This window comes from Thunnus thynnus, chromosome 18 (genome assembly GCF_963924715.1).
Source record: "Thunnus thynnus chromosome 18, fThuThy2.1, whole genome shotgun sequence".
Taxonomy (NCBI): Eukaryota; Metazoa; Chordata; class Actinopteri; order Scombriformes; family Scombridae; genus Thunnus; species Thunnus thynnus.
The window spans coordinates 5172210-5192257 of NC_089534.1; the positions used below are offsets into that span (position 1 = coordinate 5172210).

Sequence of the window (20048 nt, forward strand, 5' to 3'; positions counted from 1 at the left end):
ATTTTGTTTTACATACATGCACTGTTTGTGAACCAGAAATGAACAAAATCGCAATACAACAAACAAGCAATCGCAATATGAACGTGTGTGTGTGTGTGTGTGTGTGTGTGTGTGTGTGTGTGTGTGTGTGTGTGTGTGTGTGTGTGTGTACATCTACACAGCACACAAGTGACATGTCACCACACTGAGCTTTGTGCAAATGAATTTTGCACATTTCACACAGGTCATGCTTGTCTTGACATCATCAGCTGTATTTCACTATTTTTTGACATGAATGTCTTGCTTGGAGGAATAGGAATAGCTATTCCCTCATCTGGTTCAAAATCAGAATCATTAGAATCAGAATTTAGCTCAAGATGGTCTTCATCTTCAGACACATCCTCTTCCATTTCACTGTCATGATCAATGATGACTTCCAGAGCCTCCTGGACTGTCATCCTTTTGCTTCTGCTGCTCATTTTGTAAAGGTGTGACAGAGTGTAATGTTGGTAGGACTCCCATGCAGAGAATCTTTTATATGTTTTGCCCCTCCCCTGTTGAGTGTCCACTGAATGTGGGTGGAGTTTTCCCGCGAGAACATAAATGGTTCTCGTCAAATATCATAACACCTGCATCTGTGTGTGTGTGTGTGTGTGTGTGTGTGTGTGTGTGTGTGTGTATGTGTGTGTGTGTGTGTGCTGTGTGTGTGTGTGAGAGTGATTGGAATGAAATATGTCTCACAATTGCAAAGAAAAAAATAGTCTGACATTTCTGACACCCTTTTACCTCCAGTTTGACTGCTGGGTCAAATTGACCCGAACAGTATCTATGTGATATAAACATGCAGGGGGTGGTTTTCCTAGATCTTCAAACTTTAAAACGGGTCAATTTGAACCGGAACATAACAGGAGGGTTAATGTTAGTTTTTAATTGTGACTCTGCCTCAAAAGTTTTAGTAGCTCTTTTGCACAGGATGGTTCTTTTGAAGATTGTGCCTCTTGTGCAGCTCTAGCGTTCTTCCGCGCTTCCTGAATGGCTTTTTTTCTGATCTAGTGGGAGATTTGCCCATTCTGACTTGCAGAGTTTGCGGGTTTTTTTGAGATTTCTCATCAGTTCTTTGTGGGAACTCTCTCTGCTTGGATGCTCTAGGCTGATCCCTGCCCTGGCGATATATATCCTGCCTGATTGGATATGCTGCTTTTGATGGATCCAGTCTTCTCTGTCCTGGGTATTGATATCTCTCATTATACGGTCGTTTATCTGTTCTCTCTCTGAGATGGTAGTTGTGAGGCGGCTGGGAGCGCATTTCAGTTTGTGGTCTTTTTTGCGGCTGTGGGGTTCTCTCTTTAACTCTCTTTTCATCCATAATAGCTTTAAGAGCATCATAATGCTATGCTTCCTGAGCTAGTTGTACAGGGGTTAGAACAGCCACCTTTGCAGCTAATTGATATCCTCCTGGTATTGCTTTACAAATTCTAACATGGTTGTCTGTGCTGCAGGACTAACTTGGCTCTGGAGGAAAGCCAATTTAGCGTAGTAGACCCTGTCTGCAGGTCCTGAATCAACCTTTTTTCTAACACCGAATTTGTGTCGATGCCAGGGGTGCGGCCAATAGTACTTGCAGCTTGCAAAATGGTCATATCTGGTGGGATTGTAATCCCATGTTTTGTGTTTAGATGCAAAGTTGCATGTGGTGTATTTAAAATTTCTGCTGGAACGCGTTCAATCACTCGTCTTAAATATTCCTGTTCTGGCTCATTTTTCTCTCAAACAGGGCAAAGATTAGTCATCAAATCAAAAACCTCCCTACAATCAATTCTAGGAACACCTAGATTTGATAGATTATTTAGAGTTGAATTTCCTGTCAAACTCATGTCTAATAATGGGCCTGGAGATGTTAATCCTACAAGATTAGACTGCAGCAATGTAGGTCTTTGTGGGACAGTCGCTGGTGTGTGTACGTTTTGCAATAGAGTTCTCTGAGCTCGCGCACCGTAGTCAATGGGTGGTATTATGCTTGTGGCGGACACAGGTATAGCTGTTGGCATCTGCCTTTGTTGTGGCTGAGTGTGATGAATTTGGTGATCTGCAGTTACATGATTAGTTGCCATCTGTCTAGACAGTGTCTCAATGCTGCTTTTCATGCAATCATAACCTGCATCAATGTAACTTCCCTTCCATGAGCTTGTTACTCCTGGTGTTTGTCTAACCTGAGTACTGAACGGGGCTTGGCAGAACACATTTGCATCCACCCAGCTGAGGGTGTAATTGTCCTGAATATTGGAACTTAAGTTTACATCTGGGGGTGTAGAGGAAAAATAAAAATGATCATTTAGTGTATAAATTTCAGACTCTTTTCCTTCCTTCACCGTGGTACCTTTCCTTCACCAGGTACCTTTCAGGCTTAGAAACTTTTGCCGCCAGTTGTTACTCTGCTCTGAATCACTGCGGGGCGTTTCACTCCCATTTAAAGTTGTTTAAGGGCCTCCCCTATATTAGTGCCGCTACTTTCGTAGGTAACCGTTTGAGTGACATGTCTAACAAGGTAGAGTTCAGTTTTTTAACATCTGGAGGTCTTCAGGTCCTCTTTTAACTCTTCAGAGGTCCCTGTTCGGGCGCCATGAAGTGGTTTCTGTCCTACAGATAACCGATACCCCCTGCCGGTGTGGATAAGGCACTGACTGACAGCTGTCCTCTACCTCTGACCTAGGTATCGAACGTAATTCCCAAAATCTACACGCACGACCATCCTAGCCTTGCTTAGGGAACCTAAGTCCTGACAGCCTGGGTCTCAATGAAATGTGTAGGTGCAATAGGTGTTGGAGGTTTGAAAGTACTCCAGGATGGCCTACTAACAGGACATCACTGGAGGAGGCTCACTCTGTCGGTCGAGGGCACTTGCCCAGTTTTATAGGGCAGCCTCAGAGCCCTAGCCCTAACAGTTTAGCCAATTAGACTCCTAATTATAAACCCTCAACCTAATATTGTATTGAAATCCTACCTTTAACACATGTACAACTGCATATTAGCACTGAACCTGAACCATTACTACTCTATTATTTAGTAAACAGCACTAATTTTTAACTTAACAAGAGTCAATAAATTTTTAATCTAATCAATTTTCAAAACTACTGTTAGCTTATCCAAAGGGAGGCGTCTTTTCTTACCTTAAAGAAACACCAGAGAATCTCAGAGATGAGCACGAGTCAGGAACTTTGGTTGGAGTGTATAAAATTACAAACCAGTTTTATTTGGTTTTAAAAAGCAAGCGATTTAAAACTACAAAAATAGTAAAATACAAAAACAAAAAATAAAGAGTCTCTAAGAGATCTCTCACGAGGAAAAAGCCTCGTCCTCCTCTCCCAAGGAATCCAGGATCGCCTCCCCTCCTGCACGTCTCTAGGCTTTACTTTTGATATCTCTACAACCTCTTCTTCCTTGTATTACCACATATTGTCTATCTACAAAACATCCAACAACTTCATGCTGATGTTACATGACTTTACACAAAATAGTGAGCTTTTCTTTATCTCTCACTTACATCAGAGTACGTGGAACTTTTGAACTTCTTCTTATTCACTTTCTGAGATTGTTATCGAAGGATTTCTACAAGATGCATGAACACAGCTCCTGTATTACCTCAGAATTTCAGGTGGTTGCCTATGTTTTGTGATGTTTGTTTGTATTTGTATTGTAATCATTCTTGAAGGTTCAGTTCTAATTTAGTACAGAAACTGGTGCAAGACATTAAGTTATGTTAATTTTGTCCCCAACTTTAATTAAATAAAATAGTTTAAAGTAGGCTTGAATAGAGTTTGTCTCGGCCACATATAGTGGAACTTTCAACACTGTATAGGATGGGTCAAATGCAGAAGATCATTATTCTCACAGAGATCAATAAAGTACTTCTTCTTTTTAACCAGGCAGATGTCTTTGCCCCACAGCAGGTTAGTGTGAAATTTGTACCATCTTACATCCATGTTTTCACATATTAAAAGCTTTACATGATGAGATCATGATCATAAACATGATGTAGTTTGAAATACAGCAGTGGAAAGGAAGTGGTCTTAGTGGTGAGTGGTTTGAGACATTCACTGTTAACTCCTACAATGTCTAACCCCTATATAATGATAAGAATATGCTCCGCCTACAAAAATCTTGGTCCTTTACAAGTGAGAAAAATAAATTGAAGCCACAACAATGGGGGGAAGATATTTTATTCATGACAGGAAGTAGACAGTGAATTTCTCTGTATGAAGCACTAATAAGTACATTTTGAGAGCTAAGAGTGAGAGAAGAAGACAGAGAGAAAGACAGAGAAGCACGATGGTTGAAATCAGACCAAGCGGCAACCTCCAGGGCTGAAAAATGAAGCCAATGTGGAAGTGCCAAAAACTGCAGTTCCTTGAATGGCCACTTGAGGCTCCAAAAGTGAGTCATTCCCCATAGACCCCCATGTTAAAATGTCCAACTTTAGGGCAGAAATAAACATGTTTAAAGCCTGGTACAAAAAACGATTTAGGTCTCTATAGCTAATTTCCCCTTTCATGACAACTGTGCGGGGGGTGAATTTTTTTATAACTCACCCGTTTAAATTTTATTAAGCCGTAAAGTTATGCATAATGAAGGACATGGCTGCTTTGAGTGACAGGTCCGCCAGCCGCTAGGTGGCTTGTTTCAGCCATTCGGTCCGCCTCTTTGCCCGTTTTTGATCGGCTGGGAGTTAGGCAGAGTCACACACAGCCAAGATGGTGATGGCCGGAGAGGCTCACTTTGAGCTTAAAACCGCTCTTCAGAAACCAACGGGTGACATCACGGTAACTACATCCATATTTTTATACAGTCTATGACTCAGACGGATTAAAATGTCTTTATTTCTGATTCTGGGGCTTCAGATTACAGGTAAAATACAAAAATCTGCATTATTACCAATGGTACTTTATTGAATAACCTTTTATTTTACTGAGACAATCAATTATGCTGTTTGTTTTTAACATTCACACTACAGTCATTGTCAAGTTATGTTCTTAGTTTCTGTGCGGCTTCCCCACTTGAAAGGGATTGATGTATCTACTCGGAGATCTTAGCTGGATTGCACTCAATGACCAAACAGCTGCTTCTTTTTTCCTCCTTTTATTTTGGCAGGCTAAGCAATTTAGCTTGTCATTGCATTAGGTGAAAAACCTGAATTTAGAAACCAAACAGAAAAAAAAACAAAAAACAATTATATATGCACTTGTAAACACATTTTTTCACATTAAATGTGGATAAAATTAAAGCCCAATGCTCACTCTTGGCTCAATAGCAGATCCTGCATGCATTTTACTGCATTTCAACATAAGTGTTTAGCACAAAGTACTTTATACTTATATTCATTTAGAATAATATCAAATTATGCAGTCCTTTAAGCAACCATAATACTTCAAATGCATTAAAAAACAGCAATTAATACTTTTTATCATCCACGTTTCCAGCATTAACAGGTTCACGAATAGATTTTCAACTAACAAACACTAAACACTCTGAAACAAACAACCCATTTTGCACTTTTGGACACTAAAGAGTTAAATTATTGCCCGTGCTATTAAACTAGCATGAGTCCAATTTAGCTCTGCAGCAGCAGCGGTCTCCACCAGGGAAACTATCTCAAGTCGCTTTAAAGTTCTGCATCTTACCGGCTGCCTCTCCGGACTTTGCAGACATATTAGCCCCGAACAGTCTTTCTGTTCCTCACAACACCGTTGAGACCTTTGATGACATCTTCTAGCTTTGAGTTTTTAGCGTGCCATTTGTTCTCTTCCGGACTGCTCTGCCCCTTTTTCATGTAACTCTGCGTGTTACACTTTTAAAGCTCTAGGCGGCACTCCACAGAATGTTACTGTCCGTTTTGCTTTTGAATGTTCTGTTCGTCTGTGGATTTTTTCCATTATTTTCCTTATTATTTATTTATGTAATTTTTTACCCCTCTAGTCCCGACACTTCCTTTTTTTTTCTTAATGGAAACTCCATTTTGACTTGACAGTCATATTCTTATTTTAGTTCATTTATCACATTTCTCTCTCAAATTCTCAACAGCAGTAACTGGACAAACTTCCCTCTACATCACTGTCAGAGATGGAGATGAAGTCACTTTATCTTGTGAAAATGTGATGACTGATCAGGATAAATGTGACAGTACTACCTGGATCTTCAGTGCTTCAAGAAACACAGCAACAATAGAGCTGATTGACCTTGGGCAGATTGGTGAAAATGCCAAAGCTAAATCAGACAGACTGAGTGTTACAGCGAACTGTTCTCTGGTTATAAAGAAGGTCACATTTGATGATGTTGGTTATTACACCTGCAGACAGTTCAAATCAGGACAACAACAAGGTCAAGACTCTCATGTTTATCTGTCTGTTGTTACCAGTGAGTATTTACATCATAATGTTTTCAGCTCAAACTGTCTTGTTAGAACAATATACTGAAACATTACAATAATTATGATTACAGTGATGAAGTTAATTTTACTTTTGTTGTCTTTCTCTCACAATATCTCCATCTTCACCAGTGACTGAACACAAGAACACTGATAAGGTGACGTTAAACTGCTCTGTGTTGACATATGGACAGTGTAGACAGACAGTGAAGTGGGTGTATGAGGGTAATTATTTGGATGTGAACACTCAGCACATGAAGAAGTCACAGTCTTCTTGCTTTGTCACTGTGATGTTTACAACTTCCCATCTTGCTGAGATGTCAAAGTATTCTGAGTCATTCAAGTGTAACGTGACAGATAAAAACCCTGGAAAAGTGCAGCTGTTTGCCTTCAACCCTCAGTCTTCAGGTGAGAAATCTTTCTCATTTAGTTTCTCTTTTTTGTGTGTAGATGATAATTATGTGGCATTTTCTCACCACAGTTTGTTGTTTTTTTGAGACTTAATTTGTCCAGCTGAGGATGCAAGAAAAGAGACAAAACCCAAAACATCAACACCAATAGGAATAAAGGAAAAAAGCAAATAAATTGAGCCAAACGCAACAGCATCTGCATGAAAATACAAACAATGTTCTTTTGTTCCAGTTCATCTCTCTGTCTGTTGTTCTTTTTTCATATGTTCAGGTGAGGACACTAAAAGAGCTGCAACAACAAAATCAACACCAACAACAAAATCAACACCAACAATGAAATCAACAAAACAACAAGGTAGTGATTTAACAACTTGTACCTCTGAGTGTAAAGTATGAATGTCAGACTGAATCTTGGCTGTGGGTGGAGATATTCTCTTATTCAGTTAATCTCAGTCAGTGTGTTCACACACATGTCTGAGTCTCAAACCTTGTTGTTGCTCACTGTTCTCTCTCTTTCTGTCTCTCAGCCTTTAATGTTTAAAGTACAAAACAGATAGAAGAGAAATATTTCTAAATGTCATTTGTAGATTTGTATTTTTGGTGCTTCCTATTTGTAGCAACATACACTTAGCACCAAAGTTCACAGTTCAGTTCAGATATTGAACTATATTGTACTAATATTGTAATGAAGCAGTGATAAATGCAACATTTTTCAGGTTATAAAAAGCACAAGTGCTGTATATACTGTATTTCTCTCATCTTTTAACTGCAGGAGTTTGAACAGTGACAAATATTTTTAATGTTTTAGACTTTGCAGTTCGGTTGAGGTTCATCATCGTGTCTGTGGGTTTAGCAGCTCTCTCAATAACTGTTGTGTCAGTCAACATATGGACCAGAACTAAAGGTGAGAACATTCACAGAACTTTTATAAACAAGAAGTTTTGATGAATCTGGATTTTTACTGATGAAGTTAAACTCGACTCTGTTTTTGTGTTTTCAGGGAACAAAACACAGATGGATGACAATGCTGTGAGTTTTAAAACTGAATATTCAAATGTTTATGTTTGTGGTAGTTCACTATTTACTGTGATTCTGTAAATACAATAAGAATAAACAGTGTTGACTGTATTAGTCTGAAACAAAAGTTGTTTATTTGTTCTGTTTTATCTCAGAATCTCAGGTGTGTTGTGTTGTTTTTCACAGGTGCATAATCATGAAGATGGAGATGAAGGTACGGTGAAGTATGAAAACGTTGGAGAACCTTCTGCTTCTGTCAGACTTCACTGATCAACAACTTTCACACCAACATCAACTCACCAGAGTCCACCGCAGTTAAATAACATTTCATCAGATTTTACAGAGTAGTTTAGGCAAAAAAGATCATTTTGTGTTGTGATGGGTTTAGGTGAGTGATTCTTTTTTAAACTACAGCACTTGTCAAACTTTTCATCTTTTAAAAAAATGTTTAATTCTTACTTATTGCTTTTTACATGTTTGTTTGTTTCCGTTTTATCAGTATTTAGTAGCTCAGACTAATTAATTATTGGTCTTTCTGTAAGATGTTGTTGATTTCTTTATTAAGCCATAAGTTGTCACTTTACCAGCATATATTAGACATTCCACTGATTATATTAACAACATTTCATGTCTTACTGACTTATCTGATGATACTCTCTTAGTGATGTTGGATATTGCCAGCCTTTATACAAATATATCACATGACAGTATTTTGGAGGCTTTACACTTTTATCTTCAGAACTGGGACAATACGTCGTTCCGCCTAATTAGTTCATCATTGATTTAGCTTCTCTTGTCATGAAGAACAATTATTTTTACTTTAATGGAGATTTCTATTTACAAGTGTCTGGGATGAGCATGGGGTCTATTTGTTTGCCTAATTATGCCAATCTGTTTGTTGGTTTTTTCAAGAGAAATCATGAATTGCATTAATTTTTTCACCTTATTGAATAGCTTTAATAGCAACTTGAAATTGACAATGGATTGCAGTGTTTGCAATTTTTGGATATGTAGGTCATAAAAAACAAGGGCACAGTATCCACTACCTTATAGCGTAAGGAAACAGACAAGAATACTCTTTTGTTAGCAAGCAGTTTTCATCCCACCTCACTCAAGAGAGGTCGTTCCAAAAGTCAATATTTTAGACTCTGAAGAATATGCAATACTACCGAAGATTTCCAACAGCAAACAACAAGCTAATGATATGAGAGCTAGATTTGTCCAGCGTGGGTATCCTACTGAATGGATAATAAGGCTTATGAAACGGCATTGAGAAAACCCTGCTGGCAACTGTTGAGAAAAAGTGAGAAAAAAGAAAAGAGATGTGTTGTAACTTGTATTACCTCCTATTCTCCCCACTCACATGCCATAAAATCAGTTTTTAGAAAACATAGGCATATTTTAAAATCGGACCCTGAACTAGCCCCAATCTTTTAAAGATCTGCCACTTTTTGTGTACAAATGGGGGGAAAACTTGAGAGACCTACTGGTCCATGCTGATTTTGCACATCACAAGACTACGCAACCTACACAACAGAAGCTTTTATGCTCCCTACCAGATGGTTACAAAATTAACAGTTTTTGTCGTCCTCACACGAACAAAGTATTTCCAATAAAAAGTTGCATTATTTGTGCTTCCACACATGTTGAATACATGCTATGTTGTCTATGTGGTCTAGTGTATGTAGGCAAAACAACCAGAAAGCTGAAACAAGGTATAAGCGAACATAAAAGTGCTAAACGTAGGAATGACAGAGATTATCCTGTAGTTGTACATATCAATGATGCAAAACATGACATTTCAATTTTATGTTTTTGTGGCATTGAAAAAGTCAGCCTACTGTGTAGAGAGGTGATCATGACTTGTTAAAAGAACATGAAGCTTTTTGGATCTTTATTGTACAGATCTTGTCACCCAAGAGTTTGAATGATGAGCTACTTCTTAATGTGATGTTATGACAGGGGATTTTTTGATATACCATCTATTTTAGACTCATCTTGAATGAATTATTTATTACTAGACATTTTTGTCTTCATTTCCGTATTGGTGTCCTCTTAAATATATATATATATATAATATTTTTTTTTCTCTAATTCTGTCTCTTCACCTTTCTTGTCCAGGGACAGATTCTAGGAGACAGTTTTTTCAAGCTCCAACCAGATTTGAATTAGAAATTGAAAATACTGTGTATGTTTGTCTTTTAAAAGGTAGCTTTTTTTGTCGTGACTGTGTACATTTTAAGATATGTGTAATGTGCATTTTGTATTTCTTTGTCTATTTATACTGTCAGCATAGAGAGCCATGATGTGATTTTGTATGATGCTTGATTAAATGAGTGATATTCTGTTGTGTGACCTGATTGGTCCACGTGGGTCAACCAACCTATTTAAGATGGTCTCTCCTTTTGTCTTGTGATATAACCTGATGAAGGTCTGTGTACAGAAACATTGTTCCCAATAATCCTTCTCTAATTGCAAGTACAGAAGAAAGTCTGCAGGAGTTCTTTGTTCTGTCATTATTTGTACATACAAAGTCATTTTTCAGTAACTTTCATTTTCAATTGTTTTTAACATGTTTGCTGAGAGTGATATATATATATATATATATATATATATATATGGCCTGTCTGTCTCAATTTTGGGTTCTTGCAGCAAAGTTAGAAAGCAAATTTTGACAATGTTTGTTTAATTATTGCTCCTCCCACAAACTCGACTTAAGCTGGTCTCCTGAAAATGGAACTTTTTAATATTTATTTATCACAAACATTTATTTGAGTGTCAAAAGAGTAGAGAGGTGGACATAACCAATATTAACCAATATTGGGGAGGAAAAAGACAGAAAATGCCTTTTGTTAAAGGGAAATCATTTGCCTTAAAAAGCAAATACTGCTATTGCACACAGGATGTGAGAAAACTATGTTGTAACATTTTAAAAGCATTACTTGACGAGCTGTTGGTGAGTGGTGGAGACATTCACCCTTAACTCCTCCAATATCTAATCCTTTAAGTATTTACTCTTGTCTTCCTATAACATAAGATATTTTATAGATTTATAGGATTACATAAGATACTGCAGATGTGAGCACCAACTTGCTCATAAAATGCAAAAACGTTCGAATTAAAGAGAAGAGAAGCTAATATGCTCCATCTACAAAAAGTTGACAACTTACGAGTGAGAAAATTAGATTGAAGCTTCAATGAGGAAGAGACACTTTACTCATGACAGGAAGTAGACATTTCTCTGTATGAAGCACTAATAAGGATATTTTGAGAGCTAAGAGCAAGAGAAGAAGACAGATGCTGTGTCTCAAATCGCATACTTCTGTACTTACACTTAACATTTTGAGTGTGTTCACACTGAGAAGTATGAAAAAATGCAGTGCACTGTGAGTACCCAGATGGTACACTCAAAATGGTCTAAAAGTTGAGTGTGGAACTATGGACACTTCTCGCCCACAATGGTCGCCATCTCGGCTAAGTAGTGTAAGGGGAGGGACCACTTTTCAAACTGGAAATGGTGGCGGGTACATTGTAACAACGGTAAACATCGCCACATTATACAAATGTAAGTTATACATGTGTTTTTTAGAATTAAGCACCACTATACTGTTTTCGGATATAAGCCATCAGTATGTTTATTGGGTTAATGTAGCAGTCTTTAATGATTTGGTAGAGCGAACGATAACGCGAATGCTAACGCTAGCTAATGCTAATTTCCGACCGTCATTTCCGGTAAGTGCACAACGGCTGTGTTTGATTTGAGACAACACTACCCTGTACACAGTGTACTACATGAAAGTGTACCAGCAGAAGTATGTGATTTGAGACACAGCTAGAGAGAAAGACAGAGAAGCACGATTTTTCCTATGTAATTTATGAGTGATGCTGTTTCCTTTTCATTTCCCAGATTTGTGGTGATGGTGATGATGAAGGTGATGCAGTGATCTACAGCACTGTGAAAGCTTCCTCCTCTTCTGCTGGAGCCTCCACTGATCCCAACAACGTCTATGCTACCATCAACTAACCCAACAAATAACAGACCACAGTGTTCATATCATTACATTTAATTTATAACTGATGAGTTGAAGCTTTCTGATGAGAAAACCAGTTTTTATTCCCAGCATCCCAGCCAATTAAGCTTTACTTCATAATAGATACTGTATCTCTGTGGGGAATTTGTATATGCTGTCCAAACCTCATAGAGATTTTATACTAATAATAAGTTTTTTACAGTGTGCAGAACTGACTGTGCTTGACACATGAAGGGAAAGACAAAAAAGCATTTTAGGTTTTTTCAGTATTATAATGATATACTGTTTGACTGTCGTTCTGGACTTTTTGTTGAGAGAGGGACAAGTTTAAATATTTACATCTACATTTTTCATTTAGCAAACGCTTTTATCCAAACACAAGCAGGGATCTAGTCAGGAGACAACAACATGAGTAAGGGCCATAAAGCTTAAGATAGAGTCTGATTGGACGTAGATGCCCACAGGCAGTGCAGCAAGGCAAGCTGGGTCTTTAGTCTTTTCTTAAAAATTGAGAGGGACTCTTCAGATCGAACAGAGTTAGGTAACTCTTTCCACCACTGGGGAACTACAGAGGAGAAGAGTCTAGCTAGCGACTTAGGGCCCTGTTGTAGTGGTGGTACCAGGCGCCTTTCGTTGGCAGAGCGTAGTGAGCGGGAGGGAGTGTAGACCTGAATGATGGAGTTCAGGTAGGCAGGACCCATTTTAGTTAATGTTTTGTAAGCGGATGTCAGGGTTTTGAATTTGTCATGTGGACAGCAACCTGGATCCAGCGGAGGGATCTGATTAGCGGAGTGACATGTGCTGTTTTGGGCTGGTTGAAGACCAGACGTGCCGCCATGTCCTGGATTATCTGCAGAGGTTTGAATGTGCATGCGGGGAGGCCTGCCAGTAAGGAGTTGCAGTAGTCAGTGCATGATATTACGAGAGCCTGTACCAGGACTTGTGCTGCATGCTCAGACAGGTAGGGTCTGATCTTCCTGATGTTGTACAGGGCAAATGGACATGACTGAGTGACTGAGGCCATGTGAACCTTAAAGGTTAGCTGGTCATCGATCATGACACCCGAGTTCTGGGCAGACTTTGTGGGCATGAGTTGGGTTGATTCGAGCTGGATGCTGATGTTTTGTTGTACGGAGGGACTGGCTAGGTTGACAAAGATCTCGGTCTTAGAGAGGTTGTCTTGAAGGTGGCGTTCCTTCATCCATGCTGATATATCAGCAAGGCATAACGAGATCCTAGCCAAGACTGTGTGGTCTTCTGGCGGGAATGACAGGAAGAGCTGGGTGTCGTCAGCATAGCAATGGTATGAGAAACCATGGGAGTGGATGATTGCGCCAAATGAGGTTGTGTATAATGAGAAAAGAAGTGGACCGAGCACTGATCCTTGAAGAACCCCAGTGGGTTGCAGTTTGGACACTTCTCCCCTCCAAGATACTATAAAATATCTCCCTGACAGGTAGGACATGAACCAGTCCTGTGGTGGTTAACTGTATCAAAGGTAGCTGATAGGTCCAGCAGCAAAAGGCCTGACCTGCAGCTCTAGCTGAGCGTAGTGATTCCATAACTGACAGGAGCACAGTCTCAGTAGAGTGACCCTGCTTAAAGCTGGACTGATTCGGGTCATACAGGTTGTTCTCAGAAAGGAATTCAGAGAATTGGTTAAAGACTGTGTGCTCAAGTATTTTTGACAGGAAGGGCAGGAGTGAAACCCGCCTGTAGTTTTCAACCTGGGCGGGATTGAGTGTAGGTTTTTTGAGCAGCGGGGTGACTCGGGCTTGCTAAAATGTGGTAGGGAAAACACCCGTTATAAGTGAATATCCTTAATGAACTCACTATCAGGCACTTTATTAAGCTCATTGATGGTTGTGCTAGCATTGAGTGAATGTTAAAATCTTAGTTCTCACTGTTTTTTTATTTCGTCTTATCATTTCTTCTCTTTACGAATGTATCTGATAATGTTTAGAGTGTTATGATTTATGTCTCTGTTCAGTTTGCCTTGTGTTGTGACAGCTCTCTGGCTTTGCTATGGCCTTGAGGTTTGTGTTTTGCCCTGCGGCTGCTGTGTGTCAGAGACTGTATTAGTGCAATTAGGTGCACCTGACCAGTCCATCCAGGATGTATTTAGGATCAGCCATCCTTACTCCTTCCTTCTGTCATTTCATGTTTTCTTTTGCTTGTTTGGTTTTGTTGCACTTCTCTTTAGTTCACACCATACAAGACTACACATTCACATATCCACTCACCAACATCACTGATCTACTGACTAAACATTTCATATATTTGATTAATATATTTTGTTGCAATTTCTTAAAAGAAATGTAACTGATTGATTTTTTCTGTACAACCTTGTGTATTTCTCTTCATTTGTCATGGCCTAAGACCCTCAACATAACTGTCAAAAGGCAAACTGAGCAGAGGTGGGATGTGATCATGTGACATCCCTTACTTGGACTGAATAAATAGCAATACCCTTGAGTCTTACTTTAAAGAGCTGAATGAGTGAAATCTGTAAGAAATTTAAATACGTTGTAGATCTAGTAAAAGTTAATATTTTTAGTTTGGTGCATGATTTTAGAGTTAAAGATTATACATACATACATCACACACTCTTCTTGTTGCTGTTTATGTGTGTAAGGCCATTTAGCATGTGTGGGAATGCGATTCTGTTTGCAGTGCTTTGCTAGAATATCACAACCTCTTGACATGTAAATAACTTTAGTCAAGTATATGTTGCACAACAAGCTAGTGAAGCTCTGTAAACAAAACAATGTTCCTGCACATGCTCAGTGGCATCTGCCTTACACAGAGCTCTCCTACTGGAGACAAAATAAGTAACCACTAAGTAGGTTATTAGTGATGATTGATTTACATACACACTTCTGGGACAAGCACAAACCAGCAAGCACACCAGTTATCATCAGAAACGTACTGCTGGGGTCTCAGTGATGATGTTCAGAGATGAAAGTGGTCTTTTTGTCTGGTGCTTTGATAAAGTTTGGCCTGTCTGTTACTGTGAGCCTCGTGTGGTTGTGGTGTGTTGAGGCTAAAACCTCCAGAGCTCTGCTGCTGTTGTACCCACATTCTCACCAAAACACTTCCCCCTCAGTTCTCACGAACATTTACTTCAAAGATACAAAGAGGAAATAACAGGTCTCAGACCACTAAAACATCATCTTATCTGTTCTTTCCCAGCTGCTGCAGTATCACCATGTTGCGCCATGTTGAGCATCAAGAGTCAAAGTTTGACTCTTCACCTGTCTGTTCATGTGTGCTGTCAATCATCAACATGAATCCTGTCACAACAGAATCCTAATTCAGTTTCAAAACATACTTTATACTACTTTTTACTTATTGGACATTGCAGTTATGTGGTATGTTCTTAACCACTATTGGGGTACTGTTGGGTAATTATTAAAGGGAAATCATTTGTCTTTGAATGCAAATACTGGTCCTGTGCACAGGATGTGAGAAAACAAGTGTTTAACATTTTAAAAGCATTATATGATGAGGTCATGATTGTAAACTTTGAAATACAGGAAGTGTGTTGTGGCCTTGGTGGTGGGTGGAGAAGTTCAGCCTTAACTACAATATCTAATTCTTTATGTATTTACTCTTGGCTACTCTTGGATATTTTATAGATTTCTAAGATTATATAAGATACTGCAGATGTGAACGCCACCTTGCTCATAAAATGCAAAAACTTTCAAATTTAAAGATAAGAGAAGCTAACATTCTCCGCCTACAAAAAGTTGTGAGTGAGAAAAATAGACTGAAACCACAACAATGAGGAAGAGAAACTTTACTCATGACAGGAAGTAGACAGTGTATTTCTCTGTATGAAGCAGTAATAAGGACATTTGAGAGCTAAGAGCGAGAGAAGAAGACAGAGAGAAAGACAGAGAAGCATGATGGTTGAACTCAGATGGATTAAAATATCTTTATTTCTGATACTGGGGCTTCAGTTTATAGGTAAAAACCTGCATTATTACCTTATTGTACTTTATTGAATAACTTTCATTTTACTGAGACAGTCAAATATGCTGTTTGTTTTTAACATTCACACTACAGTCATATTCTTATTTCAGTTCATTTATCACATTTCTCTCTCAAATTCTCAACAGCAGTAACTGGACAAACTTCCCTCTACATCACTGTCAGAGATGGAGATGAAGTCACTTTGTCTTGTGAAAATGTGATGACTGATCAGGATAAATGTTACAGTACTACCTGGATCTTTAGTCATACAAGGAGAGCAAAAGTAAAGCCTATTGAACTTGGGCAGATTGGTAAAAATGCCAAAGCTAAATCAGACAGACTGAGTGTTACAGCGAACTGTTCTCTGGTTATAAAGAAGGTCACAGTTGAGGATGTTGGTTATTACACCTGCAGACAGTACAAATCAATAATACAACCAGGTCAAGGCTCTCTGGTTTATCTGTCTGTTGTTACCAGTGAGTATTTACATCATAATGTTTTCAGTTCAAACTGTCTTGTTAGAACAATATACTGAAACATTACAATAATTATGATTACAGTGATGAAGTTAATTTTACTCTTGTTGTCTTTCTCTCACAATATCTCCATCTTCACCAGTGACTGAACATAAGGACACTGATGAGGTGACGTTAAACTGCTCTGTGTCGACATATGAACAGTGTAGTCAGACAGTGAAGTGGGTGTATGAGGGTAATGTTTCGGATGTGAACACTCATCACATGAAGGAGTCACAGTCTTCTTGCTTTGCCACTGTGAACTTTACAACTTCCCATCTTGCTGAGATGTCAAAGTATCCTGAGTCATTCAAGTGTAACGTGACAGATAAAAACACTGGAAAAGTGCAGCTGTTTGCCTTCAGCCCTCAGTCTTCAGGTGAGAAATCTGCCTCATTTAGTTTCTCTTTTTTGTTTGTAGATGGTTATTATGGGGTTTTTATCACCACATTTTGTTGGGTTTTTGGGATTTAATTTGTCAAGTTGAGAATGCAAAAACAGCAGCAAAATACACAACATCAACACCAATAAGAATAAATGAGAAAAGCAACAGAAGCTGCATGAAAATACAACACATTCTTGTTCTTTTTTCATATGTCCAGGTGAGGACACTAAAAGAGCCGCAGCAACAAAATCAACACCAATGAAAACATCATCATCATCATCATCATCATCATCATCAGCAACAACAACAACAACAACAACAACAACAACAACAACAACAACAACAACAACAACAAAATTAACAAAAACAAAATCAACATCAATAAAATCAACAACAACAAATTTACCAACAACTACATCAACACCAACAATGAAATCAACAACAATAACAATGGAAAAGAGCACAAAGTCAAAGATGAACCAAACAGCACCTAAAACCACTGATACTCCAACAAAACAACCAGGTAGAGACTTAATAACTTGTATCTCTCTCTTTCTCTCTTTTGATCAGGATTTTGAACAGAACAGAACTATGCAGTCAAAATGTTTCTAATATTTTCCAGATTGGGCAAAGTTCATCATCGTGGCTGTGGGTTTAGCATCACTCTTAATAATTGTTTTGGTGATCATCAGATGGAAGAAAACTAAAGGTGAGAACACTGACAGATGAAACTTTCATAAACAAGACATTTTGATAAACCTGGATTTTCACTGTGGAAGCTAAACTCGATTCTTTTGTCTTTTCAGGGAAGAAAACACAGATGGATGAAAACATTGTGAGTTCACAAACTGAATTATTAAATGTTTATACAGTTATTTTTTTTAGAGAAAACCAGTGGTTGTAGTATTTTGTTTTAAAGAGGACATATTCAGCACATATTCAGGTCTATATTTATATTCTGGGGTTCTACTGGAATATCTTTGCATGATTTACTGTTAAAAACAGCTCCACTATGTAAACAAACAGTAGTGGTCAGATTTCACATCTTTTTCTTGTTTTTTCCTTAAAATGTGAACTTTTCAAGTACAATTTTTCAAACGATGTGACGTCAGTTTGATGGGGAAGTAGAAGTAACTCTGACTGAGTTACTGAGGCTGACTTTTGACTTTTAGGGAGTATTTCTACATACGTTCACCTCATGTTTTGGAACTTTGATTATGTTTAACATATTAACATAGACGTCTGACATTATAACAGTATATACTCAGTTTTGTACATATTTGTTCTGCAAAATATGACATGGTGACTTTTGAGCCTAATTTCCTTCTTTGAGAGAGAATAAAATAAGATTAGAAGAGTGAGTCAGTATAAATCCACATGTTACTGAGCAGCCATCATGTTGTCTTCACTGTGTAGGCTGATCCTGAAGATGGTGTTTCCTACGTCTCCATCAGCTTCACCAAGAAGACCAACAGTAAAGCCCGGGTAAGCTGAGTGTTTGGTTACACTGGTGTTGTTGCTGAATGAAGGAAAAAGTTTTGTCGGGAAGGAGAAAAGAAAAGAATATTTATTGTATTTCAGTTATTAAATAGAAGCAAAATAATGACTTTCAGATCTCTCAGCTCCTGTTGAGTTATGTTGTTATGCTTTTTCATGTCATTATGTGTAATTTATGTGTGATGCTGTTTCTCTTTTGTTTCCCAGGTTGGTGGTGATGGTGATGATGAAGGTGATGCAGTGACCTACAGCACTGTGAAAGCTTCCTCTTCTTCTGCTGGAGCCTCCACTGATCCCAGTAACCTCTACGCTACTGTCAACAAACCCCACAAATAATAGACCACAGTCTTCATATCATTACATTGAAATTATAACTGATTAGTTAAAGCTTTCTGATTAGAAAAACAGTTTTTATTCCCAGAATATCAGTCAATTACCCTTTACTTCATAATAGAGACTGTATCTCTGTGGGGATTTTGTCTATACTGTCCAAACTTTGTAGAGATTTTATCCTAATAATCAGTTATTTACAGTGTGCAGAACAGACTGTGCTTGACACATGAGGGGAATAACATAAAGAGCATTTTAAAATTTTTTTCAGTATTATAATGGTTCCCTGTTGGATATCATTTTTAATAGTTTTTGTCTTCTATGTTGTATTTCTGTAAATAGCTTTTTGTCCAGAAAGGGATGTAGTGAGTTCTGATATCCTTAATGAACTCACTATCAGGCGCTTTATTGAGCTCATTGATGGTTGTACTAGTGTTGAGTGAAAGTTAAAATCTTAATTCTCACTGCTATTTTATTTCCTCTTATCATTTTTTTCTCTTTAAGCATGTATCTGATAATGTTTAGAGTGTTATAATTTATGTCTCTGTTCAGTTTACCTTGTTATAGTAAAACTGTGTTGTGACTGCCCTCTGGCTTTGCCATGGCCCTGAGGTTTGTGTTTTGCCCTGCGGCTGCTGTGTGTCACTGACCTACTGACTGAACATTTCATATATTTGATTAATATATTTTGTTGCAATATCTTAAAAATAAATTAGTAAAATTAATAAAATTATTGATTTTTTCAGTACAACCTGGTGTATTTCCCTTCATTCGTCACGACCTTAGACCTTCAACATAACTGTCAAAAGTCAAACTGAGTAGAGGTGGGATGTGATCATGTGACATCCCTTACTTGGACTGAATAAATGTCACCCTTGAGAGTCATATTTTAAAGAGCTGAATGAGTGAAAACTTTTAGAAATCTAAAGAGGTTGTAGATCTAGTAAAAGGAGTTAAAGATTAAAGCACATTCACATACATCACATACTCTCGTTGCTGTTTGTTATGTGTGTAAGGCCACTGAGCATGTGCAGGAACGAGGTTCTGTTTGCAGTGCTTTGCTAGAATATCACAACCTCTTGACATGTAAATAACTTTAGTATAAAGTCAAGTATATGTAGCATAACAAGCTAGTGAAGCTTTGTAAACAAAACCATGTTCCTGCACATGCTCAGTGGCATCTGCCTTACACAGAGCTCTCCTACTGGAGACAAAGTAAGTAACCACTAAGTAGGTTATTAGTGATGACTGATTCACATACACACTTCTGGGACAAGCACAAACCAGCAGGCACACCAGTTATCATCAGAAACATACTGCTGGGGTCTCAGTGATGATTTTCAGAGATGAAAGTAGTTTCTTTGTCTGGTGTCTTGATAAAGTTTGGCCTGTCTGTCACTGTGAGCTTCATGTGGTTGTGGTGTTTATCGCGTCATCATTAGAGGCTAAAACCACCAGAGCTCTACTGCTGTTGTACCCACATTCTCACCA

The 20048-nt window shown here is 38.3% G+C and overlaps 1 protein-coding gene and 2 long non-coding RNA genes across 3 annotated transcripts; all 3 read left to right on the forward strand.

Annotated features, from left to right (window-relative positions):
- The first annotated feature begins 2719 nt into the window (after nt 1-2719).
- On the forward strand, nt 2720-7706 carry LOC137169134 (uncharacterized). Its single transcript, XR_010924405.1, has 4 exons — nt 2720-6387; nt 6530-6805; nt 7079-7162; nt 7616-7706. It is a non-coding gene; the product is annotated as an uncharacterized lncRNA (long non-coding RNA).
- Nucleotides 7707-7805: 99 nt separating this feature from the next.
- On the forward strand, nt 7806-8254 carry LOC137169112 (uncharacterized). The gene is made up of 2 exons (XR_010924403.1): nt 7806-7836; nt 8011-8254. It is a non-coding gene; the product is annotated as an uncharacterized lncRNA (long non-coding RNA).
- An 8200-nt stretch (nt 8255-16454) lies between these two features.
- LOC137169330 (salivary glue protein Sgs-3-like) lies at nt 16455-19200 on the forward strand. The gene is made up of 6 exons (XM_067572423.1): nt 16455-16724; nt 16948-17253; nt 17353-17439; nt 17537-17565; nt 18147-18215; nt 18435-19200. Exons 1-6 carry the CDS (start codon nt 16571-16573, stop codon nt 18561-18563), a joined length of 774 nt encoding a protein of 257 aa, XP_067428524.1. The 5' UTR covers nt 16455-16570; the 3' UTR covers nt 18564-19200.
- Nucleotides 19201-20048: the final 848 nt, after the last annotated feature.